At 44.3% G+C, this 26,574-nt stretch overlaps 1 protein-coding gene across 1 annotated transcript in view; it reads right to left on the reverse strand.

Moving 5' to 3' along the window:
- The window catches only part of LOC121573824 (reticulon-4 receptor-like), a 50,305-nt gene extending 27,788 nt beyond the window's left edge, over nucleotides 1-22,517 (reverse strand). Inside the window, exon 1 of the mRNA XM_041886139.1 lies at nucleotides 22,036-22,517. Coding sequence (XP_041742073.1) covers nucleotides 22,036-22,057 — 22 coding nt within the window. The 5' untranslated portion in view covers nucleotides 22,058-22,517. The remainder of the gene's footprint in view (nucleotides 1-22,035) is intronic.
- Nucleotides 22,518-26,574: the final 4,057 nt, after the last annotated feature.

The raw sequence follows: 26,574 nt of genomic DNA on the forward strand, positions 1-26,574 counted from the left end.
CACGCCTCCAACTCAATCATCAAGTTTGCAGATGACACAACAGTAGTAGGCTTGATTATCAACAATGACGAGACCGCCTACAGGGAGGAGGTGAGGGCTCTTGGAGTGTGGTGCCAGGAAAATAACGTCTCACTCAACGTCAACAAAACAAAGGAGATGATCGTGGACTTCAGGAAACAGCAGAGGGTGCACCCCCCTATCCACATCGACGGGACCACAGTGGAGAAGGTGGAAACCTTCAATTTCCTTGCCGTACACATCACCGACAAACTGAAATGGTCCACCCACGCAGACAGTGTGGTAAAAAAGGCGCAACAGAGCCTCTTCAACCTCAGGAGGCTGAAGAAATTTGGCTTGGCACCTAAAACCCTCAAACTTTTACAGATGCACAATTGAGAGCATCCTGTCAGGCTGTATCAACGCCTGGTATGGCAACTGCACAGCCTGCAACCCCAGGGCTCTCCAGAGGGTGGTGCGGTCTGCCGAACGCATTACCGGGGGCAAACTACCCACCCTCCAAGACACCTACAGCACCCGATGTCACAGGAAGGCCAAAAAGATCATCAAGGACATCAACCACCTGAGCCACTGCCTGTTCACCCCGCTATCATCCAGAAGGCGTTGTCAGTATAGGTGCATCAAAGCTGGGACCGAGAGAATGAAAAACAGCTTCTATCTCAAGGCCATCAGACTGTTAAATAGCCATCACTAGTACATTAGAGGCTGCTGCTGCCTATTGAAATCACTGGCCAATTTAAGAAATGGAACACTAGTCACTTTAAAATTGTTTACATATCTTGCACTACTCATCTCATATGTATATACTGTATTCTATTCTATAATATTCTACTGTATCTTTGTCCATGCCGCTCTGTCATTGCTTGTCCATATATGTATATATTCTTAAATTCCATTCCTTACTAGTTTTGTGTGTATTGGGTATATGTTGTGAAATTGTTAGATATCACTTGTTAGATATTACTGCACTGTCGGAGCTAGAAGCACAAGCATTTCGCTATACCCGCTATATACCCGCTATAACATTCAGCTGTCACGACTTCCTCCGAAGCTGCCTCCTGTCCTGGTAGGCTTCGGCGTTCGTCGTTACCGGCCTTCTAGCCTTTGCCGCTCCTCATCTCATCATTCCATTTGTTTTGTCTTGTTTATTACACACACATTTTTTACATTTACATTTTAGTCATTTAGCAGACGCTCTTATCCAGAGCGACTTACAGTTAGTGAGTGCATACATTTTCATACTGGCCCCCCATGGGAAAACAAACCCACAACCCAGGCGTTGCAAGCGCCATGCTCTACCAACTGAGCTACAGGGGACACCTGGTTCATATTCCCTCATTAGTACTTGTATAAGTGTTCCCTCTTCCCCCTTGTCCTTGTGTGTGCTTGTTTGTTGTGAGGAAATTGTAGCTCGGTTGAGCTCCGTGTATTTTGTATTGCCAGGGTATTTTTTCCCTGTGTGCCTGTTTGTGTACAGTGTGCCTGTTTTGCACACTGGACTGTTTGACGCATTTCTGCGTACCTCTGTATTCCGGAATAAATTCAGTATTCTGTGATTTACCCTCCTGCGCCTGACTCTTTCAAATCACCCATCACAGAGTCACACGCCCGCCATGGAGTCAGCAGGAGAAGATTGCATGCCTGGAGTCGTGGCACGGGCCCAGGAGCATTCAACGATGCTAGCCAGCTTGGGAGAAGCCATGGATCGGTTTCTCCAGGTCGTCCAACGCCTGGAGAGGAGAGGACCCGATCTGTCGGGACCAGCAGGGCGACCGGATCCAGCCACCCACACACCAGCACCCAGAGGGATCCATATATCCCGACCACGGGATTTCGACAGGACAGCTGCTCTCTGCCAGGGATTCCTCCTCCAACTGGAGCTTTACTATTCCAGCATCAGCCAGGCCCCATCGGAGCGGGAGAAGGTGTCCGCCCTCATCTCCTGCCTCTCGGGGAAAGCCCTGGAGTGGGCCAAAGCGGTCTGGAATGAAGGAGGAGCCGCATTGGACAACCACGGGGAGTTCGCTTGCCTCTTTCGGGCTGTCTTCTATCACCCGCCCGAGGGTCGAGAGGCGGGCGAGCGGCTGGTCCACCTGAGGCAGGGGACGAGGACCACGCAGGACTTAGCCCTGGAGTTCTGGACTCTAGCAGCTGGGTCCAGGTGGAACGAGCAGGCCCTCATCGACCACTTCTGGTGCCATCTACGGGAGGACGTCCGAAGGGTGCTAGCCTGCCGGGACACCATGTTGTCCTTCACTCAACTGATGGACATGGCCATCCGGTTGGGTAACATTTAAATTTACATTACATTTACGTCATTTAGCAGACGCTCTTAACCAGAGCGACTTACAAATTGGTGCATTCACCTTATGATAGCCAGTGGGTTTTTATTTTATTTGAAATATTTTTTACTTGTTGTAGTTTTTTTGTTTTTGTTTATGTTTTTTAAATCTATTTAAAAACTATATTTTTTTACATTATTTTTTTATTATTATTATTATTAGTATTTTTATTATTGTATATATTTTGTGGGGGTGGGGTGGGGGGGGGTAGAATGATTACTTTTATACTATCCCAGGTATTCCTTAAAGAGGTAGGGTTTCAAGTGTCTCCGGAAGGTGGTCAGTGACTCCGCTGTCCTGGCGTCATGAAGGAGCTTGTTCCACCATTGGGGTGCCAGAGCAGCGAACAGTTTTGACTGGGCTGAGCGGGAACTGTGCTTCCGCAGAGGTAGGGGGACCAGCAGGCCAGAGGTGGAAGAACGCAATGTCCTCGTTTGGGTGTAGGGACTGATCAGAGCCTGAAGGTAAGGAGGTGCCGTTCCCCTCACAGCTCCATAGGCAAGCACCACGGTCTTGTAGCAGATGCGAGCTTCAACTGGAAGCCAGTGGAGTGTGCGGAGGAGCGGGGTGACGTGAGAGAACTTGGGAAGGTTGAACACCAGACGGGATGTAGCGTTCTGGATGAGTTGTAGGGGTTTAATGGCACAGGCAGGGAGCCCAGCCAACAGCGAGTTGCAGTAATCCAGACGGGAGATGACAAGTGCCTGGATTAGGACCTGTGCCGCTTCCTGTGTAAGGTAGGGTCGTACTCTGCGAATGTTGTAGAGCATGAACCTACAGGATCGGGTCACCGCTTTGATGTTAGCAGAGAACGACAGGGTGTTGTCCAGGGTCACGCCAAGGTTCTTTGCACTCTGGGAGGAGGACACAATGGAGTTGTCAACCGTGATGGCGAGATCATGGAGCGGGCAGTCCTTCCCTGGGAGGAAGAGCAAATCCGTCTTGCCGAGGTTCAGCTTGAGGTGGTGATCCGACATCCACACTGATATGTCTGCCAGACATGCAGAGATGCGATTCGCCACCTGGTTATCAGAAGGGGGAAAGGAGAAGATTAATTGTGTGTCGTCTGCATAGCAATGATAGGAGAGACCATGTGAGGATATGACAGAGCCAAGTGACTTGGTGTATAGAGAGAATAGGAGAGGGCCTAGAACTGAGCCCTGGGGGACACCAGTGGTGAGAGCACGTGGTGCGTAGACAAATTCTCGCCACGCCACTTGGTAGGAGCGACCGGTCAGGTAGGACGCAATCCAAGAGTGAGCCGCGCCGGAGATGCCCAACTTGGAGAGGGTGGAGAGGAGGATCTGATGGTTCACAGTATCAAAAGGCAGCAGATAGGTCTAGAAGGATGAGAGCAGAGGAGAGAGAGTTAGCTTTAGCAGTGCGGAGAGCCTCCGTGACACAGAGAAGAGCAGTCTCAGTTTAATGACCAGTCTTGAAACCTGACTGGTTTGGATCAAGAAGGTCATTCTGTGAGAGATAGCAAGAGAGTTGGCTATAGACGGCACGCTCAAGAGTTTTGGAGAGAAAAGAAAGGGATACTGGTCTGTAGTTGTTGACATCGGAGGGATCGAGTGTAGGTTTTTTGAGGAGGGGTGCAACTCTCACTTTCTTGAAGATGGAAGGGACATAGCCAGCGTACAAGGATGAGTTGATGAGCGAGGTGAGGTAAGGGAGAAGGTCTCCGGAAATGGTCTGGAGAAGAGGAGGGGATAGGGTCAAGCGGGCAGGTTGTTGGGTGGCCGGCCGCACAAGTCGTAAGATTTCATTTGGAGAGAGAGGGGAGAAAGAAGTCAAAGCATAGGGTAGGGCAGTGTGAGCAGGACCAGCGGTGTCATTTGACTTAATAAATGAGGATCGGATGTCGTCAACCTTCTTTTCAAAATGGTTGACGAAGTCATCCACAGAGAGGGAGGAGGGAGGGGGAGGAGGAGGATTTAGCAGGGAGGAGAAGGTGGCAAAGAGCTTCCTAGGGTTAGACAACCTGCTGGTGGCCAGAGGACGTGCTGGAGGGGGCCTGCCCGTTCCAAGCCCGCCCGACCCGGATCACGAGCTGATGGAGCTGGGTGGAGCGGTGATCCGGGAGAGTGGAGGACGACAGCGCCAGTGTCACTCTGGTGGCACCTAGGCACCTCCCAGCGGGTAAGTTACAGCCTTTACCAGTTCCACAACGGCCATGGTCTCACCTGAGTAATGATTTCCTTACTGATCTTCCCCTCTCTCAAGGTAACCATCCTGGTCGTTGTGGACTGCTTTTCCAAAGCCTGCCGCCTCCTTCCTCTGCCCAAACTCCCCACGGCCCTGCAGCCCTGTTTACACACGTCTTCCAGCACTACGGGGTACCAGAGGCCATAGTGTCTGACCGGGGTCCTCAGTTCACATCCAAGGTCTAGAAGGCGTTCATGGAACGTCTGGGGGTCTTGGTCAGCCTGACCTCTGGTTTCCGCCCAGAACTCTCTCCATCACTCCTCCACTAACCTAACGCCATTCCAATGTGTTTTAGGTTATCAACCGGTTCTGGCACCGTGGCACCAGAGCCAGAACGAGGCTCCTGCGGTGGATGACTGGTTTCGGCGCGTGGAACGCTGCTCACGTCCACCTCCAATGCGCTGTGCGTCGTCAACGCGCAGTGAGGCCCCGGTCTTCGTACCGGGTGATCGGGTCTGGCTCTCGACCCGGAATCTGCCCCTCCGCCTGCCATGCCGGAAGCTGAGCCTGCGGTGTGTGGGGCCGTTCAAAGTCCTGAGGAGGATAAACAAGGTTACCTATAGGTTATTACTCCCACCAGATTATCGTATTAACCCCTCTTTCCATGTGTCTCTCCTCAGGCCGGTGGTGGCTGGTCTGCTCCAGAAGTCTGAGGTGCGGGAGTTCCCTCCGCCTCCCCTGGATTCGAGGCATCGGGTGTAGTGGGAGGGGTACGGTCCGGAGGAGCGGTGTTGGGTCCCGGTGAGGAATATCCTCGATCCTTCCCTGTTGCGGGATTTCCACCGTCGCCATCCGGCTCGCCCTGCTCCACGTCCTGCTGGCCATCCCAGAGGCCAGTGTCGGAGCGCTGCTGGAGCTGCGCATCAAGGGGGGGTACTGTCATGACTTCCCCCGAAGCTGCCTCCTCTCCTGGTTCAGGCAGGCTTCGGCATTCGTTGTCACCGGCCTTCTAGCCACTGCCGCTCCTCATCTCATCATTCCATTTGTTTTGTCTTGTTTATTACACACACCTGGTCTATATCCCCTCATTAGTACTTGTATAAGTGTTCCCTCTGCCCCCTTGTCCTTGTGTGTGATTGTTTATTGTGAGGAGAGTGTAGCTCAGTTGAGCTCCGTGTATTTTGTATTGCCGGGGTATTTTTTCCCCCGTGTGCCTGTTTGGTTCCAGTGCGCCTGTTTTGCACACTGGACTGTTTGACGCATTTCTGCGTAACTCTGTATTCCAGAATAAATTCTGTATTCTGTGATTTACCCTCCTGCGCCTGACTCCTTCAAATCACCCATCCCATCAGCGAAATGCTTATTTCTAGTTCCAACAGTGCAGTAATATCTAGCAATACAATAACCAAAAAGTGAAAAAATAAGAAATAATAATAATATCATAACGAGCAATCGTTCTTCTGTCTCGTCGTTGTTGGCAATCAGGACTACCACTGTTGTGTCGTCAGCAAACTTGATGATTGAGTTGGAGACATGCGTAGCCACGCATTCATGGGTGAACAGGGAGTAGGTTCCTGCTATGTATACCTTGTATAAATGCGGGGAAAAAATAAAGTTACAGAGAAAGATGCCACACAGAGAAAAAAGGATGAAAGTGATTTCACACAGACGTGATGTTGCATCTTAATGGCCCTCATAAAAACCCTGAATATCTTCCATAGATCTTCCATATGGTGTATTATGTGGCTTAGCCTATTCAAATATCTCAAATATCTTGTGTGTTTTGTATGTCACATACACTGAGTGTACAAAACATTAGGAACACATGCCCTTTCCATAACATAGACTGACCAGGTGAATCTAGGTGAAAGATATGATCCCTTATTGATGTCACCTGTTAAATCCACTTCGATCAGTGTAGTTGAAGGGAAGGAGACAGGTTAAAGAAGGATTTTTAAGCCTTGAGACAATTGAGACATGGATTGTGTATGTTTGCCATTCAGATGGTAAATAGGCAAGACAAAAGATTTAAGTGCCTTTGAACGAGGTATGGCAGTAGATGCCAGGCGCACCAGTTTGAGTGTGTCAAGAACTGCAACGCTGCTGGGTTTTTCACCCTCAACAGTTTCCCGTGTGTATCAAGAATGGTCCACCACCCAAAGGACATCCAGCCAACCTGACACAACTGTGGGAAGCATTGGAGTCAGCATGGGCCAGCATCCCTGTGGAATGCTTTCAACACCTTGTAGAGTCCATGCCCTGACGAACGGAGGGCAAAAGAGGGTGCAACTCCTCTGGCTGCATAACTCTGATCACGTTGAGGGAGAGGTTGTTATCCTGGCACCACACGGCCAAATTAGCTAATCTTTACACATGGACTGTCAGAAACAGACTGCATAATCTCCTAAAACAGACAGTCTACACTGACTGTACAAAACATTAGGAACACCTTGAGTTGCACCTCCTTTTGCCCTCAGAACAGCCTCAATTCGTCAGGGCATGGACTCTACAAGGTGTTGAAAGTGTTCCACAGGGATGCTGGCCCATGTTGACTCAAATGCTTCCCACAGTTGTGTCAAGTTGGCTGGATGTCCTTTGGGTGGTGGATCATTCTTGATACACACGGGAAACTGTTGAGAGTGAAAAACCCAGCAGCGTTACAGTTCTTGGCACACTCAAACCTGTGTGCCTGGCATCTACTACCATACCTCGTTCAAAGGCACTTAAATCTTTTGTCTTGACCATTCACCCTCTGACACACATACACAATCCATGTCTCAGTTGTCTCAAGGCTTAAAAGTCATTCTTCAACCTGTCTCCTCCCCTTCATCTACACTGGATGAAGTGGATTTTAACAAGTGACATCAATAAGGGATCATAGCTTCACCTGGATTCACCTGTTCAGTCTGTGTCATGGAAAGGGCAGGTGTTCCTAATGTTTTGTACACTCAGTGGATGTGACATACAAAACATACAAGATATTTGAGATATTTGAATAGGCTAAGCCACATAATACACCATATGGAAGATATGCAGGGTTTTTATGAGGGCCATTAAGATGCAACATCACGTCTGTGTGAAATCACTTTCATCCTTTTTTCTCTGCTGTGTGGCATCTTTCTCTGAAAAAATTGCAAATACAGTTGATCTGCCTCTCGCAAAGCCTGCAATCCAGAGGCTGACATTCTAAACTATAGTATGGGAAAACATGAAAGTGAGAAGGTAATCCTTTTGGAAAAAGCTTCTGACTGTGGATAAGTGGAAATGCGTACATGTAAACTGCTTTAAGCTTTGCTATCATAACGTTTGATTCTGTAAACATGTGGGTGACCTGGTGTCTTTGTTCCTCCAGTGATTTGTGAGCGGGACTTGAAACAACGTTGACAGAACTGCCTGACAGTTCAAACTCACTTAATTATGCCATTAGCTCCACTCGGCAGAGCAAATGGGTCATCCCACTGAAATGGAGAGAGCGATAGAGAGTAGGTGAAGAGAGGGAGTCTGTAGTAAAACAACTACTTGAGACTACCCGGCTTAAAAAGCTACAGTACTGATGACAGAATTGTCCAACACAGTTATCACCATGACATAAACAGTAATGACAGCAACTGACTTAGTTATGACACAAACAGTTATGTAGGTAGCCTAAGTTTCAATTAGTCAGCTAAACTATTTCTCAGAGTCAGCAAAACACATAAAGTCCATAGCCTTCTTAAAGGAAACAACCCCCAAAAAACGAATCCTCACGACACAGATGAACATTGCAAACTCAAGACAAACATCTGCTATTTACAGGTGATAATGTGTGTCCAAACTATTATCACCCCTTTGGAAAAGCTCCCAGTTTACTGAAAGACATTGAAGGGGAACCGCAAAATCTAAGACTAAAACTAATTTAGGAGATGAATGTCTATTTTTTAACTGAACCCCAAAAGGGGAAGCAGGGAAGGAAGGAGGAAAACAAACTGTCACGCCCTGGCTCTGGGGACTCTAATATGTTGAGCCAGGGTGTGTAAAGTCTATGTGTTTTGTTCTAGGTTGCACATTCTAGTATTGGTGTTCTATGTTGGCCAGTGTGGTTCTCAATCAGAGGCAACGTGATTCAGCTGTTGCTTGTTGTCTCTGATTGAGAACCATACTTTAGCAGCCTGTTTCCCCACAGAGTTTGTGGGATCTTGTTTCTAGTCGGTTGTGTTAGACCGTGAACTGTCACGTTTTCGTTTTGTTGGTTTTGATCGTGTCTCAAATAAAGAGTATGTTTGCCTGCAACGCTGCGCCTTGGTCCTCATCTCTGTTCGACGATCGTGACAGAAGATCCCACCAAGACTGGACCAAGCAGCAAGTCCAGGAGCCATCGCCTGAGAGATCTCTAGCGGATCTCCTTCGCCTCCTCGACTGGGTCAAGCCATGTGAGGAAGAGAGGGGCTTGACGTGGAGGCAGAAGGGCGAAAGGCTGGCGAGAAGCATGGAGACCTGGTCCACGGGTAGGAGTGAAGCCCATACATTTTTTAGGGGGGGGCTAACGCCGTGGACGACGGGGCAGCAGGAGGCCGCCAGGTTACGGGAGTCACTGGTCACCAGGGGGAAGGAGGATGTAGAGGCACGGCGAGAGGTACTGGCGTGTGTTGCCAGTCCGGTCCGGCCTGTTCCTGATCCCCACGTAGGGCCAGTGGTGTGTGTTCCCAGTACGGTCCGGCCTGTTCCTGCCACTCGCACCAAGTCTGTGGTGCGAGTCGCCAGCCCAGTCCGGCCCATTCCTGCTCCCCGCACCAAGTCAGTGGTGCGTTTTGTCAGCCCTGTCCGGCCCGTTCCTGCTCCCCGCACCAAGTCAGTGGTGCGTTTCGTCAGCCCAGCTCGGCCCGTTCCTGCTCCCCGCACGTGCGCCGAAGTCAGTGGTGCGCGTCGTCAGCCCAGCTCGGCCCGTTCCTGCTCCCCGCACCAAGTCAGTGGTGCGCTCGTCAGCCCGGCACGGCCCGTTCCTGCTCCCCGCGCCAAGTCAGTGGTGCGCTTCGTCAGCCCGGTCCGGCCCGCTCCTGCTCCCCGCACCAAGTCAGTGGTGCGTTTCGTCAGCCCGGCTCGGCCCGCTCCTGCTCCCCACACCAAGCCAGTGGTGTGCGTCGTCAGTCCGGCACGGCCCGTGCCTGTTCCACCGGTGGCTGGTCCGGCACCGGTCAGATGCTTCACGCCGGAGCTAGAGCAATCCGCTCCACCAGTGTGCAGTCCAGCTCCGGCCAGCGGGGCCAGACCGGACCAGGGGTACTTTGGGGGTTGGAGAGGGAGCGGGGATCAGGCCCGAGCCGGATCCGCCGCCTAAGCGGAGTGCCCACCCGGTCCCTCCCCTGTGGTATTTGGTGGGCGCGGTCGGAGTCCGCACCTTTAGGGGGGGGTACTGTCACGCCCTGGCTCTGGGGACTCTAATATGTTGAGCCAGGGTGTGTAAAGTCTATGTGTTTTGTTCTAGGTTTCACTTTCTAGTATTGTTGTTCTATGTTGGCCAGTGTGGTTCTCAATCAGAGGCAACGTGATTCAGCTGTTGCTTGTTGTCTCTGATTGAGAACCATACTTTAGCAGCCTGTTTCCCCACAGAGTTTGTGGGATCTTGTTTCTAGTCGGTTGTGTTAGACCGTGAACTGTCACGTTTTCGTTTTGTTGGTTTTGATCGTGTCTCAAATAAAGAGTGTTTGCCTGCAACGCTGCGCCTTGGTCCTCATCTCTGTTCGACGATCGTGACACAAACAATGGCTTGAAATAGTTTAGAAATGTGTTCCTTTGTGTGGCATTAATCCACATGCAAAGCAAGACTGTCTTCTGTGTCTGGATTTGCTGAAGATGGGGTTTGGGAGTGGCAGATGCTCTGAGTCCTCTGGGCTGTAAGGATAAATAGAGGAACAGAATGCAGCCAGACAGACTAGTGGAAAACAGACAGCAGAGATCCAATGTAAAGTGATTTGATCTGGTTGCCAGTGAGATAAAGCTTGATTATATTAATGCACCATACTGTGGTCCTGTGAATATAGTCTATTGGATTAGCTCGTAATTAAGTAACTTTTAAAGTCATTGGAAACTCAGATTTTTCCCCATACATTCTCAGTGTTCCTGACTGAGAAGTGAGCAGCGATATCACTTCTATCAATAGGGCCTGCTAACATACAGTAGAGGTTGCTTTGGGGCAATTTTTACATTTTAGTCATTTACCAGACGCTCTTATCCAGAGCGACTTACAGTTAGTGAGTGTATACATTTTCCATACTGGCCCCCTTGGGAATCGAACCCACAACCCTGGCTTTGCAAGTGCCATGCTCTACCAACTGAGCTACAGGAGGCCCATAATACCTGACCTAATCACAATTCCACAAAAATGTGGTTACAGAGCAGAGTGATATTAGAGAGGGCAGGAACAGTGATTCACTACAGCTTGATGTATTTTAGCTATGGGAAATGTTTTACTGATGAAGATGAAGGATAGAAAACCCAATGCTGATTGGTTTACACATGCACACAGTTCAGCAGGGCTCTTGAGCAGCCAGGCTTTTCATGCTCAATGGAAAAATAAATGTCTTGGACTATGAATTCCTGTCTTGGTACTCAAGCAAGTCCAACCCAGCTGGTGGCTTCCAGGCAGAATTGAAATAACCAAATCAACCATGTGATTCAAACCCCAATCAGACCACAGAGAGGACATCTCAGAGATTAAATGGGCAAGTCAATTAGATTGAAATAACTGTCCATTGTGTGATAAGCAAAGCTGTCTTTCTGTGAACAATGGACTCAGTTTTGAGTTTGTATGGTACTTGTCATATACATAGTAGGCCTAAGACTAGCTAGCAAGGTAGAACAAACAACTGATATGTTGTCATCCCTGCTGAGCCTAATCTAGACAGGTATGATAGACAGGGACACAACCCTGAGCTGTATAGAGGCCAGCATTTAAGGGATAGATATTACTGAAACCATGCTATTATATACAGTGGGGGAAAAAAGTATTTAGTCAGCCACCAATTGTGCAAGTTCTCCCACTTAAAAAGCTGAGAGAGGCCTGTAATTCTCATCATAGGTACACGTCAACTATGACAGACAAATTGAGATTTTTTTTTCCAGAAAATCACATTGTAGGATTTTTAATGAATTTATTTGCACATTTTGGTGGAAAATAAGTATTTGGTCACCTACAAACAAGCAAGATTTCTGGCTCTCACAGACCTGTAACAACTTCTTTAAGAGGCTCCTCTGTCCTCCACTCATTACCTGTATTAATGGCACCTGTTTGAACTTGTTATCAGTATAAAAGACACCTGTCCACAACCTCAAACAGTCACACTCCAAACTCCACTATGGCCAAGACCAAAGAGCTGTCAAAGGACACCAGAAACAAAATTGTAGACCTGCACCAGGCTGGGAAGACTGAATCTACAATAGGTAAGCAGCTTGGTTTGAAGAAATCAACTGTGGGAGCAATTATTAGGACATGGAAGACATACAAGACCACTGATAATCTCCCTCGATCTGGGGCTCCACGCAAGATCTCACCTCGTGGGGTCAAAATGATCACAAGAACGGTGAGCAAAAATCCCAGAACCACACGGGGGGACCTAGTGAATGACCTGCAGAGAGCTGGGACTAAAGTAACAAAGCCTACCATCAGTAACACACTACGCCGCCAGGGACTCAAATCCTGCAGTGCCAGACGTGTCCCCCTGCTTAAGCCAGTACATGTCCAGGCCCATCTGAAGTTTGCTAGAGTGCATTTGGATGATCCACAAGAGGATTGGGAGAATGTCATATGGTCAGATGAAACCAAAATAGAACTTTTTGGTAAAAACTCAACTCGTCGTGATTGGAGGACAAAGAATGCTGAGTTGCATCCAAAGAACACCATACCTACTGTGAAGCATGGGGATGGAAACATCATGCTTTGGGGCTGTTTTTCTGCAAAGGGACCAGGACGACTGATCCGTGTAAAGGAAAGAATGAATGGGGCCATGTATCGTGAGATTTTGAGTGAAAACCTCCTTCCATCAGCAAGGGCATTGAAGATGAAACGTGGCTGGGTCTTTCAGCATGACAATGATCCCAAACACACCGCCCGGGCAATGAAGGAGTGGCTTCGTAAGAAGCATTTCAATAATAATAATAATAATAATAATAATAATAATAATAATATGCCATTTAGCAGACGCTTTTATCCAAAGCGACTTACAGTCATGCGTGCATACATTTTTTGTGTATGGGTGGTCCCGGGGATCGAACCCACTACCTTGGCGTTATAAGCGCCGTGCTCTACCAGCTGAGCTACAGAGGACCACAGGTCCTGGAGTGGCCTAGCCAGTCTCCAGATCTCAACCCCATAGAAAATCTTTGGAGGGAGTTGAAAGTCCGTGTTGCCCAGCGACAGCCCCAAAACATCACTGCTCTAGAGGAGATCTGCATGGAGGAATGGGCCAAAATACCAGCAACAGTGTGTGAAAACCTTGTGAAGACTTACAGAAAATGTTTGACCTGTGTCATTGCCAACAAAGGGTATACAGTGGGGGAAAAAAGTATTTAGTCAGCCACCAATTGTGCAAGTTCTCCCACTTAAAAAGATGAGAGAGGCCTGTAATTTTCATCATAGGTACACGTCAACTATGACAGACAAAATGAGAAGAAAAAATCCAGAAAATCACATTGTAGGATTTTTAATGAATTTATTTGCAAATTATGGTGGAAAATAAGTATTTGGTCAATAACAAAAGTTTCTCAATACTTTGTTATATACGCTTTGTTGGCAATTACACAGGTCAAACATTTTCTGTAAGTCTTCACAAGGTTTTCACACACTGTTGCTGGTATTTTGGCCCATTCCTCCATGCAGATCTCCTCTAGCGCAGTGATGTTTTGGGGCTGTCGCTGGGCAACACGGACTTTCAACTCCCTCCAAAGATTTTCTATGGGGTTGAGATCTGGAGACTGGCTAGGCCACTCCAGGACCTTGAAATGCTTCTTACGAAGCCACTCCTTCGTTGCCCGGGCGGTGTGTTTGGGATCATTGTCATGCTGAAAGACCCAGCCACGTTTCATCTTCAATGCCCTTGCTGATGGAAGGAGGTTTTCACTCAAAATCTCACGATACATGGCCCCATTCATTCTTTCCTTTACACGGATCAGTCGTCCTGGTCCCTTTGCAGAAAAACAGCCCCAAAGCATGATGTTTCCACCCCCATGCTTCACAGTAGGTATGGTGTTCTTTGGATATAACTCAGCATTCTTTGTCCTCCAAACACAACGAGTTGAGTTTTTACCAAAAAGTTATATTTTGGTTTCATCTGACCATATGACATTCTCCCAATCCTCTTCTGGATCATCCAAATGCACTCTAGCAAACTTCAGACGGGCCTGGACATGTACTGGCTTAAGCAGGGGGACACGTCTGGCACGGCAGGATTTGAGTCCCTGGCGGCGTAGTGTGTTACTGATGGTAGGCTTTGTTACTTTGGTCCCAGCTCTCTGCAGGTCATTCACTAGGTCCCCCCGTGTGGTTCTGGGATTTTTGCTCACCGTTCTTGTGATCATTTTGACCCCACGAGGTGAGATCTTGCGTGGAGCCCCAGATCGAGGGAGATTATCAGTGGTCTTGTATGTCTTCCATGTCCTAATAATTGCTCCCACAGTTGATTTCTTCAAACCAAGCTGCTTACCTATTGCAGATTCAGTCTTCCCAGCCTGGTGCAGGTCTACAATTTTGTTTCTGGTGTCCTTTGACAGCTCTTTGGTCTTGGCCATAGTGGAGTTTGGAGTGTGACTGTTTGAGGTTGTGGACAGGTGTCTTTTATACTGATAACAAGTTCAAACAGGTGCCATTAATACAGGTAACGAGTGGAGGACAGAGGAGCCTCTTAAAGAAGAAGTTACAGGTCTGTGAGAGCCAGAAATCTTGCTTGTTTGTAGGTGACCAAATACTTATTTTCCACCATAATTTGCAAATAAATTCATTAAAAATCCTACAATGTGATTTTCTGGATTTTTTCTTCTCATTTTGTCTGTCATAGTTGACGTGTACCTATGATGAAAATTACAGGCCTCTCTCATCTTTTTAAGTGGGAGAACTTGCACAATTGGTGGCTGACTAAATACTTTTTTTCCCCACTGTATGGGGTAGGGTTGGGCGGTATCCAGATTTTCACACGTCATACAGTTTCTGTACCATACAGTATACGTTATTACCGTAAGTGCCCACAAGGGGCGCTATAAAAAAAAAAATAGCACCCTGGTTTAAATGGTATTGAAAATCATACCATCGGTATTTTGAAATACCCCGGTATACTGTATAAATGGTATATCGCCCAAGCCTAATATGAGGTGCTGAAAACTTGAGATGTTTCCAATCTTTCCTCTAAACCATCATGGTAAGTTGCAGCTCTTGTTAAGGGCAGGCTAAAAGTGTGGGCTAGATAAAGAGAGGGGCATCAATATTATATGTGACCCACCACCTGGATTCGGTCCTATGTAGCAAAATGTGAAATGGGGTATTTTACATTGGATAAAAGTAGAGACTCCAAGCTAGAAAATGGTATATCATATACTGCAGTTGAGGAACAATGAGAAAGTAATTCTGCTTTGAAAGTTGATAAACTTTTGAGAAAATGTACCATGAATGTTTTGGTAAACCTACTGGATAGCTCTTCTTTGTCTACACCTATTCATCATCTTTCACACCCTCTTAAGCCTTAGCCCCACCCATCTCTTTAAGGATTCACAGTGTAGTAAACAACCAATGATTTCAAGACTAAAAGTGGTGAAAGTAGTAGCAAAAACTCGTAGTAAAAATAAACGTTATCTAGTCCTTGGCCTATATCCTAATCTGATTTTGGTGCAGGTCATGTTGTTCTTCACATTACTGTCTCTGGTAAACACACACTATATCAAATAAAATCTATGTTTATTTGTCACATGCACAGGATACAGAAGGTGTAAATGGTACAGTGAAATGGTTACTTGAATAGTGGATTATTTTCTTTAGACATGTAGCTAGCTAGCTAGCTAGCTAAACAATGAACCATAATCCCAACTCCAAAAAAAAATCAGACTGGGAAAAATTTATTTGAACGGTCATCCAACTCGGGAACTCAGGCCTCTTTCTTGAGCTCCTACACAGATCATACATGTAACGTCAGCTAGCGAGCCAGCCAGCTAACTTTAGCTAGATGGCTAACAGTACGCTTTAACTTGCAATGAACACGACTTTCTGACAAAATTAGAAAATTATTATATCTGAAAATGTAGCTAGACTCTTACCCGTATACATGGATGAACACTTCTCCCTCTGTCATGGATGCCATGGTTGCCCTTAGTTTGATGTAATCCAGAGAGATGTTTTATACAACAGCCTTCTTTCTGTGTTCTCTTTTTGGATTCTCTCCGCATTTGGCAGTCATCTCTATGCCTCCACCTGGCATTACACTGATTTCAAAACTCTGTCAACTTCTTCCGTGACAATGACACCATTTCTTCCCCACCATTGTCATCAGAAGAATCTACAACGTCTGGTTCAATGAAAATGTTTTTACCTAAATCAGGGATTTCCTCATTGTCTGATTCATTTTCAGAGTCAGAGAGAGTCAGCATGGCACGATCATCCTCCAGAAAGTAGTCCATGACAACAATTTCACACTGAGCTTTGTCGATATCGCTATTAACTTCAGGGCAGCAATTTTGAGAGCAGTAACTTCAGGGCAGCAATTTTGAGAGCAGTAGCAAAATGTATTCAGTTCTTAATGATATTTTAAAAAGCAGCGGTAGACAGGATTATCCACACATATTTAGCAGCTCATGTTATAGACATAAGCATGCTATATGGCAGACCAATTTGAACTCATCTATCGGCATGACAACACATCCATTATCTCAGCCAATCACAGATAGCGGGATGGTTCCTGTATTTTTCCGTGGCTAAACCAACTAGGCTCATTTTTTAGCAATTTTATTAGTGTTTACAGATGGCATACAAGTTTGTAATTAAGGCACATGAAAGTTCACATGTTCCACATGTTCCATTTGTGCCAAAAAAACTTTTGATTAATATATATATATATATATATATACTTCAAACTCCTGTGAAGTAGTGACGTGTGACATACGCCTTGTTTCTTGAAACAGGTTACATATTACTTTTTTTCTTCAGAATTTTCCTTTGAGAGGGAGCTTTTGAGCATCCTCTGTTCTCTAGCCGACCAAATTTCCCTGTCTCCCAGAGAGGCCTGAGATGTCCCACTCTCTCTCAGGCGATGTTTGTGCAGTATTTTTAGGGAGGAATTCATTAAAGTGAAAAACAAATGCTCTGGCATTATTTATAACATGCATTGTCAGAGCTGTCTGGTATAGGGATCCTTCTGCATGGGCTGGAAAATGAATGTGGTTGGAATAGGAACCCTGATTCTGTCTAAGTTATTATATTAATGGAGATAAAAGCTAAAGATTACTAACATTTTCTTCTTCCACTAGACATTCTATAGTTTCCTCATACTAGCGTTAACAGCAGTTGTCCATACCAAACATAGTTCATTGATAGAGTACTCAAGCATGAAAATATTGGATAGCTCATTGGGGTGCTAACACATCATCATGGCGTAGAAATTGACCATTCCTGTGGCCTTCCTGCTTTATGGCGTTTAGCCAGTTAGGCCATCAAGTATTCTCGGGAGAGACTGAGACTGAGTGCGACGCCATCTTCTTTCATGCGTCCATGCAGCACAATGCAAATCTACAGGTACAGTAACACACACACATTAAACCCCCTATGCTCCTTTAAATCATGTTTTATCTCTGAAAGTTGTAGGAGCACTTTCTTTGTACATCATAATATCTAAACACAAGTGTTCTGGCTCCAGTCTTATGGCCGTGTCCTTAGTTTATACACACGTTGTCCACGTACCAACAGCATGGGCTCCATCTGTTCACATGGAGGTAGGAAGGAAAATATGCCAATGCACCCATGATGTATGATGGATTAGTACAATCTGCCAATACAACAATAAGGCATGCAAATGTTTTTTATTGATTATTATGATTGCTGGCTGAATACTGCCAACTTGCACAGCCATGACAATACATCACAATAACATACAGGCTCCAGTTTCTTATTGCTTTTATAATTACTTTTCTATTATTTTTATATATTTTTTTTATTCATCAAAAAATTGTTAAGGCAACAACAACCCTCATGTAGCATTTTTTTTTGCAGCTCGTCATTTTCACACCTACTCAATAATTATTGGCTTTATTCAAAAAAGCTGATGATTGCTTTAACTACAGGTTTGACTTGCTGAGGGTATTATGAAACCTAAAGGCTTCATCTGCATGGAAGACAGATGACCCATTTTCAAACCTTCCACACTGAGAAAAAACACTGAAATGTTGCTGAAACTCTGCATTGTCTCTATCGATTAATTCTATGGAACTTTTTACCAAATCATGCCTTCAGAATCCTAATTTTTTTGAATGTTTGCAGTCTAGGCCTACAGTACTGCTTGTAATTACTGAACAAGAATTGCACTTTTTTGCATCAATCGCACCATCATCGTAATGTGGACTGTTGAGCGAAAATCCTGAGAGTAGTTGTCATTGGCACTACAACCATTGGAAATATGTGGGAGGTGTTTTGGGGGAGAATATACATTTGGATGCTGTTAGACGAAACTGAGTGTTCTTAATCTTGCATGAATAATGTATGACACGTACTGTAGTTGGGATGTTTCAGGGGATGCCTTTACGATGCAGAGGAGAGGTATGAACCATCACCTTCAAGCTCTTCTCAAAACCCCATCAGTGTCAGAATAACAAAGTAGCTAGTAGCTGTGCAACCTTTGAGTCTGTGCCTTTCCACAGAATAATTATGAACATAAAATATTCTCAGCTGACATTACAAGTTCTCTTGTCTGGAAAAGTATTGCATTGTTTTATGCCAAATGTTTCTGACACTTTAATTGGCATTAATACATTTGTTAAGATGCTCCCTCTTTCCCTTTACCTAGTCAGGAAGCTCAAGCCTGGGGTATCAGGGCCTGCTATAAGCAAGGATAGATAGTGCTTACAAGTTTAAAGGCTAGTGTCAATGCTGCATTACTTATTTATTGGAACATTGATTATTGGCTTACTGGCACATGCTCCTATGTCATCAATGTCATAATAATCATCAAACTCTCACAGACCCATTTGCCATCACAAAACACCTCATTGCATCACAGGGCTCTGCCTATAATAACATGGATGGACAATGAACCAAAATTAGTTCTAAATGAAAAGGAAGTTACAGATTAAGCACAGTAAATCTCATCGGTTTAATTCGATCTCCATTGAGCAACACAGTGTATGAGGAAACCATTCACAGCACAGTCAATGGTCTGTAACTTCACGCTACAATACTCAAGCAAATAAAGAAAAAACACAGGTTTAACCATGCAGGTGTGTGTGATATCTAGTTGATGATGTACATTTGCCACATACTATTCCCCTCTAAAATGGCTGCTTCCATCTAGCTCAATTTTCAATCAACCAAACCATTTCTCCATTCCTGTTGCAACACACAGAATAATGAGCAGAACATGCCTTCCACCAATAAACTACCAACATACCCTCCACCCTCCCAGCCCCTTTAATGGTAGATACCGCCTTTCCATTTCCACGACTGATTGAACCATAAAGTCTCCAGCGAGCTAATGGAAGGGCCCACCCACAGCATGCTCACACACGGGAATGGATTTAACCCTTCTGCAATTACAGCTAATCTGAGGCCAAAGGCATTGCCTAATGGATTTCAATAAAGGAGGCTGGCCGCACCAGACAATTGGGACGTTGATTTATGTGTGCTGAGCTGTAGAGGGAGAGTGGTTGATGTACAGGAAGCACTGTATGAAGCTGTGAACGTCTCAGTAGTTGTTTCTCCTAGAGGGACATCATGCACTGCTGAGTGTTATGACTACAGGCTCAATCTTTCTAAGGAGATGGGTTTGGGGATGGATTGACCTTTACACTTACTGGATTCCTGTTTCCACTCAACATACCATATCGTACGAGCATTTGTCTGATCTTTAAAGCTGACCAAACACAGCAGAGCCGTAACAGAGGAATTACGATTATTTTATTGGATAGCAAAGGATTCATGCCTTGTTCTCATTAGCAAAAACATTCTATATTTACAGTGCAGGCTGTTCTCAAAGTCTTTCTTCCAGTAAGTAAGAATGAAAAATACACAGTACACCACTTATATGATTTATAAACAATTGCCAGTGGATTCCAGATTATTACTCTCTTCCTACAGATAATTGTGTAATGTGCACACTATAGGGAACAGAGACAATAGCTATTCATGTCATAGTACATCACACCACAAACACAAGGTCTACACACACATTTACAACGACCTCTTGATAACCAGCTATCCATTCCTCCTCCATCCTCTCTGTCTCCTATTAATACGCTTTGCTCTTACTTCCACACACACCAACAGGCACGACAACACCTCGTCCCCCTCAGGAGGCTGGAAAGACCGCAAGGTGCTACAGAGGGTAGTGCATACTGCCCAGTACATCACTGGGGTCTAGCTCCCTACCACCCAGGACCTCTATACTAGACAGTGTCAGAGAAAGGCCCTAAAAATTGTCAAAGACTCCAGCCAGCAAAGTCACAGACTGTTCTCTCTCTGCACACGGCATGCAGTACTGATGTACCAAGTCTGGAACCAACAGGACCCTGAACAGCTTCTAACCCCAAGCCATAAGACTACTAAATAGTTAACCAAATAGCTACCCGGACTATCTGCATTGACCTTCTTTGCACTAACTCGTTTGACTCATCACATACGCTGCTGCTACTGTTGATTATTTATCCTGTTGCCTAGTCACTTTACCCCTATCTATATGTATATATCTACCTCAATTACCTCATACCCCTGCACATCAACTCGGTACTGGTACCCTGTGTATATAGACAAGTTATCGTTACTCATTGTGTATTTATTCTTTGTGTTATAATTTTTTCGATATTTTTCTCTCTGCATTGTTGGGAAGGGCTCATAAGTAAGCATTTCACTGTTAGTCTACACCTGTTGTTTATGAAGCATGTGACAAATAACATTTGAATTGATGGTTTTCACCATCTGCTCTCAAGTATTCTCCATGCCTCTAATGAGTCTAATCCAACACCCTGTTTGCAAGATCTCGCATATTCTCTCTCTCTTTTACTCACATACACTTCACACCCTTGTTTCTTGCTGTCTAGATTTCTAGCACACACTTTGACACTTCCAACCTATGCTCTCTCCCTACCTCTCTGTTCTTTCTCTGCTTCCTTTGAGCTACGGATCGTTTGATGTATTTTCATCACACTGGGCATTTGGTTGGGATTATTATTCATTATTCAGGGATGTTCTTCTCTACCCCCCAGCTGGTGTGATAGACAGGGATCCAGCCTGGCAGCCTCCCTCCCTGGGTCTGGTGGTGAATCACACTTTATGTATAGTGACCTGGGCTCTCCAGGAATTAACATTTAAGAGGCGTGCAGTGGCAGCCCACATGCACAGACAGAAAAAGTACAAAGACAAAAGTAGGCATGCACTCACTCATACAAAACAAGCAACCAGATTATTTCATTGCTATCAGGTAAGGTAAACACCCCGCCCAATCCCCAACTCCCCATTCTCCAACTCCCCACTGCATGACTAGATACAACATACAAAATGAGCAGTGAACACTGATAAATCGTTTTCATGAGCTCTGGTGGTCTTCACCAACACTTAGGATGACACGGGTGATTGCTCATGGTGCACAATAGTCTCAAAGGCGCTATAAAGAAAGAAAGAAAGAAAGAAAGAAAGAAAGAAAGAAAGAAAGAAAGAAAGAAAGAAAGAAAGAAAGAAAGAAAGAAAGAAAGAAAGAAAGAAAGAAAGAAAGAAAGAAAGAAAGAAAGAAAGAAAGAAAGAAAGAAAGAAAGAAAGAAAGAAAGAAAGAAAGAAAGAAAGAAAGAAAGAAAGAAAGAAAGAAAGAAAGAAAGAAAGAAATAGAGAGATAGAGAGAGCCTAGTGCAAACAGAACCCCCCCCCCCCTTTTATTTTCTGAGAAATGGAGCCCTTGGGATGTCACGTGTTTACACATTGATTACTATAAAACAACATTACATGTTTACCATGCATGTTTTATATGTTCCAACTATCATGCAACATTAGGCTACAAGAGAATATAGGCCTATTTAAAAAGATGAACGTGGATAAATACTTTGCTTATTATATCTCTATTAGCCTACATTGGCATGTTACAGGCTATCGTTTCTAATTTAAAATACATTAAACAAGTAAAGTACACATTAAGTAGGCCTAGGCTATACATCAATTCGTTGCGTTCAGACTTACAATAGCAAGCACTAATATTTATATAATATTTTTCTGCAAATCAACATAAAATCCTCTGCAAACGGAATCAAAGTATGCTTAACCAGTAAAAGACTAACAAACAAGCAAACAAACACATTTGGATCTGATGTAAACGTATCTCATACGTACCTCGGATAAAAACGGACTTCATTTTGGAGATAGAATCCAAAAGAAGGCACCCCTTGTGTGCGTGGTAAAATACTTATCCTCTGCTTGAAAAGCAAATACCCCGTTCAGAGGGATAGCAGTTGAAAATCCAGGGCACCGTCCATGAAAACTTTAGCCCAAGGTTTTAACATAGAAGCGAGATGGAGAACGCGGTCTCCTCTTCATGCCACGCACAATCATTTGAGAGGTGCGCGGGGAACAAAACCTCCGATTTACATCCGAACACAGGCAACCCAAAGGAACGTCTCCAAACGGACGACATAAACGCACGGGTGGCAGCAATAGGCTTCAGAATTAAAACCAGCAGCAGTCCACGGTTACGAAAAGTCATATATCCAACCGTCCTTCGTGTGGTTTCCAACGCAGAGTTATCCTAGATGAATAGCGTACTGTCGGTTGGCTAGTGAGGGTGGGGATCCAAAGACCTGCACCTCTCTAGTAGCTTAGAACAAGACAGGGTAGTGGGGAGATGCAGGCGCGCGGCCGTCTTAACAGGGTCACTTTCTGAGTGACGAGGCAACTGAGATCATAGACTCATTTACACAGTCAGCCCAATTCTGATATTTTCTTCCACTAATTGGTCTTTTGACCAATCACATCAGATCTTTTGACATCGGATCTATTTCAGAGCTGCTCTGATTGGTTAAAATACCAATTAGTGAAACAAATATCAGAATTGGGCTGCCTGTGTAAACGCAGCAAATATTTGTATTTATTTTATTTTATTTTACCTTTATTTAACTAGGCAAGTCAGTTAAGAACAAATTCTTATTTACAATGACGGCCTACACCGGCCAAACCAGGATGACGCTGGGCCAAGTATGCTGGTGTTCCTGAACTTCTCTGTACTCTTTGATCACAACCCATATCATGGGACAACAACCACATACAAGCCGAACCGATGATCGCAACAAACGATATCCACTTGACAAAAACTGGTTGTATCAACTTTGGTTCCACGTCATTAAAAAAATATAATAATACAAAAAAACAATGTGATGACGTTGAATCAACGTGGAAAACTGATTGGATTTGCAAAAGTCATCAATTTAAGGGAATTTCGTCTCTTTTTTTTAACCCACATTTTAATCTAAATCCAATGGCAAGGTTGACAACTCAACCAAATGCAAATCACAACTAGACGTTGAAATGATGTCTGTGCCCAGTGGGTAATACGCATATCAGGACCGTTATGTGATGGACAGCAAAAATATTTACTGATAGGTGTTGGCAGTGCTCTTGATTTATCTCGACCCGTTTAATTGATTGTAACATGACATAGAAAACGAATTTATATGATAGCCTATTGTAATAAGTGGTTGAGAATGAGATCTCTCTATCAGGCTACTCTAAATTAAGAGAGAGAGAGACGCCTCCCAGCGGTAGTGTGAACTCTCAAGTTACCGCACCTCCCTGACTGTACTGTCTCAACAAGCCTATATTATATAACTATTATACGTGTTGCTGTAAAAAGCAAACCATTTAATAGAAGCCTATAAGTCGTTTCTTCGTGGAATGTTTGCCACGGAGACGACAAAACATGTTTTTTCTTTGAATGTCGGTAAAACACACTTCATGTTTTTGCCTTTTCCACCTGGCTCTTTGTGTTTATGCGATTCAGCACCATGGACAGCGCACGTACCCACCGCGCTCTTTCCCCTCTTGACGAGTAAACTTGAGTCGGCTATCCTGCAGTAAGAAGGAGTGCAGACGAGAACACTGGCTGTTGTAATTACTAGTCCTGTTTCCATGATAGATGGTTGTTTTGGCTCCATGTGTTTAATGACCAATGTGTGCGAGTAACAGCAGGCCTAGCTCATGCAATGCAAATTAGCACGTTGTTTACTAAACAGAACACTATTTTGTGCCATAGAAAACATAATAAGGTAGTGCATAAAATATAAGAAAATGTGTGTAATCTAGAAAGACAGTGCTGATGTTACAGTAGAAAGTAATGTGCCACCCCACTGTGCAAAAACTGGTTGAATCAACGTTGTTTCCACTTCATTTCAAACCCAGAAATGTCAATATAATAATAACATGCCATTTAGCAGACGCTTTTATCCAAAGCGACTTACAGTCATGCGTGCATACATTTTTTTTGTGTATGGTTGGTCCCGGGGATCGAACCCACTACCTTGGCGTTACAAGTGCTGTGCTCTACCAGCTGAGCTACGAAGATGTTCAATCAACGTGGAAAACTAATTGGATTTGCAAAAAGTAATCAACATAACGTCATTTCATATTTTTTTCACCCAACTTTAAACCTAAATCCAATGACACGGTGACATTTTTTTGTTGATTTCACGTTGAATTCACGTTAGTTGACAACTCAACCAAATGTAAATCAAAACCAGACTTTTAACTGAAGTCTGTGCCCAGCAGGATAGACAACATACAGCTTCAGAAAACAAGAACAAATATGTTAGGGTCAGTAATTTGTGCAAATCTCTGCATTCATTATCTGCCTGTCACACTTGGCATCCATTCATATGAAATATACATTCTTTATTGCATCGTGGCTGGGACCTCTGTTCCCAACAATATCTCACAGTCTAATTTCAGTATTAAACATTTATCAAATTTGGACGTTAAGTTTGGGCATGAATTCTGACTGGTTAAGATAAGGGTTAAGGTTTAGGATAGGGTTAAAACAGTAAAAACGAAATGGTTAGGTTTAGGCATTAATTTTGACTGGTTAAAGGTGCAATATGCAGAAATCACTCCGCCATTTCCTGGTTGCTAAAATTCTAATAGTTCTCCCAATTTCAGTTTATCTGACAAAACAAGCAATGTATAGTGTAGAGAATCCTTGTACCGAATCATTGTACCATCTAAACCACTGTGAAATAACTTTTCATTTACCAGAAATATTGTATTTTCCGCTGTTTGAAACTGAAAGTAAAAGACACAAAAACGAAACTTAAGAACGGGAAGCATAGAAATAGCGCACATAGAACATATCTACAGCTTCTTAGACTTGCTTTCAATGAGAATTACAGATCTATAACTCACATTTCTATGTGAATTTGGTCTGCTCGCCCCAAAAGTTACATATTGCAAGCATTTCGCTACACCCGCAATAACATCTGCTAAACAAGTGTATGTGACCAATACAATTTGATTTGATTAGAACAAAAAGTTGATTTGATTTAATGTAAGGGTTAAGGTTTGGCATAGGTAAACACTGGGATTGAACCCGCAATCCTCGGAGCCGGAGAGCAGAGGTAATAGGAACTCACGTTGCCCCCCAGTGGACGGTATTGAAGGAATCTCTTGATGTCCTGAGTACCTGGCCAAACGTTGAATACTGAAGTCGATCTGGAGTGATCTAGCTACTCTTCCCTACTTATGAGATGTGGCTAATTTGCCTCTGGAGGCTGAGAAAATGCTGCACTCCACTGCATTGTCTTTCAGAGAGAAACACAAACCTCATTAACATCTTGAAACCGGGACAATGTCAAATTGCTTATGTTAAGCTGCAATTACATGGCATCATACTCTTTTACTCACACTCACATTTCATCATTTAATTGGATTTCCTAACACTTCCTGCTGTCTGCAGGCTGCAGTATGGGGGGATGCAAGTGTAAGTCTCTCTAAAATGCATGTCTAAATCTGCCTACCTCTAGCACTGTGAATACAGTACATAAGAACATTTGTCAGTAACTCAATATAATGTAGAAGTAATTCTACCTGTTCTACATGTTCCTATGATTGTCAGGGTTGGCAATCTGTATATTAACCAATACATTTTAACTGAAGTAATCAGTGTATCAAATTGACTTGCTCCTGCCATACAGTACAGCTATGACTGGGCTGTAAAGTATTCATTCACATTACAACCAGATAACAAGCACAATGATGAACATGCTCTGCTGCTTCTTGCATACACACGTTTATATGAAGCTTCATGAAATCTTAGTAGCTTTTAAGCTGTCTATAATATTTGTGAATGCTTATGACATGTTTGCTCTGATCATCAGCTGTGTTTGTCCCATCCCTTTGACTCCTGTTCCACCCACATGTTGAGCATTAGTAAACAACAGCCTTTGCCAGGTCAATTTTTCTGCTGCATGAATTAATGATGCCTTCGTGAATTAGGCATGTTCCCCCATATGCCTATGGAATATTTATAAAGAAGCCAACATGTGAAGGTATGCATGCCCTGTCTGACGTATTACAGATATATAATAAAGTATCATAATTGGCTGCAGGTATTTATCTAAAGACAATCACTTTATTAATGCCACCTTTTTAAATGCATTACTTTATGCTGTTGATATTTTTCTGTTCAGAAACACATTTATTTTTTAAGTCCACACTTAATATATGTTATATAAATCTTCTATGCTCTGTCTTTTGGTATTATACTTACTGTGAGCTTGAGGATAAAGACAGTTCTATGTTTCTCTAAACTGATTGGTTACAATAGATCTGTTACTGATTGCTTACAACAGATCTGTTTACTCTATTTGCTGTGCCTCAGAACATTCTAGG

Source organism: Coregonus clupeaformis, chromosome 9 (genome assembly GCF_020615455.1).
Source record: "Coregonus clupeaformis isolate EN_2021a chromosome 9, ASM2061545v1, whole genome shotgun sequence".
Taxonomy (NCBI): domain Eukaryota; kingdom Metazoa; phylum Chordata; class Actinopteri; order Salmoniformes; family Salmonidae; genus Coregonus; species Coregonus clupeaformis.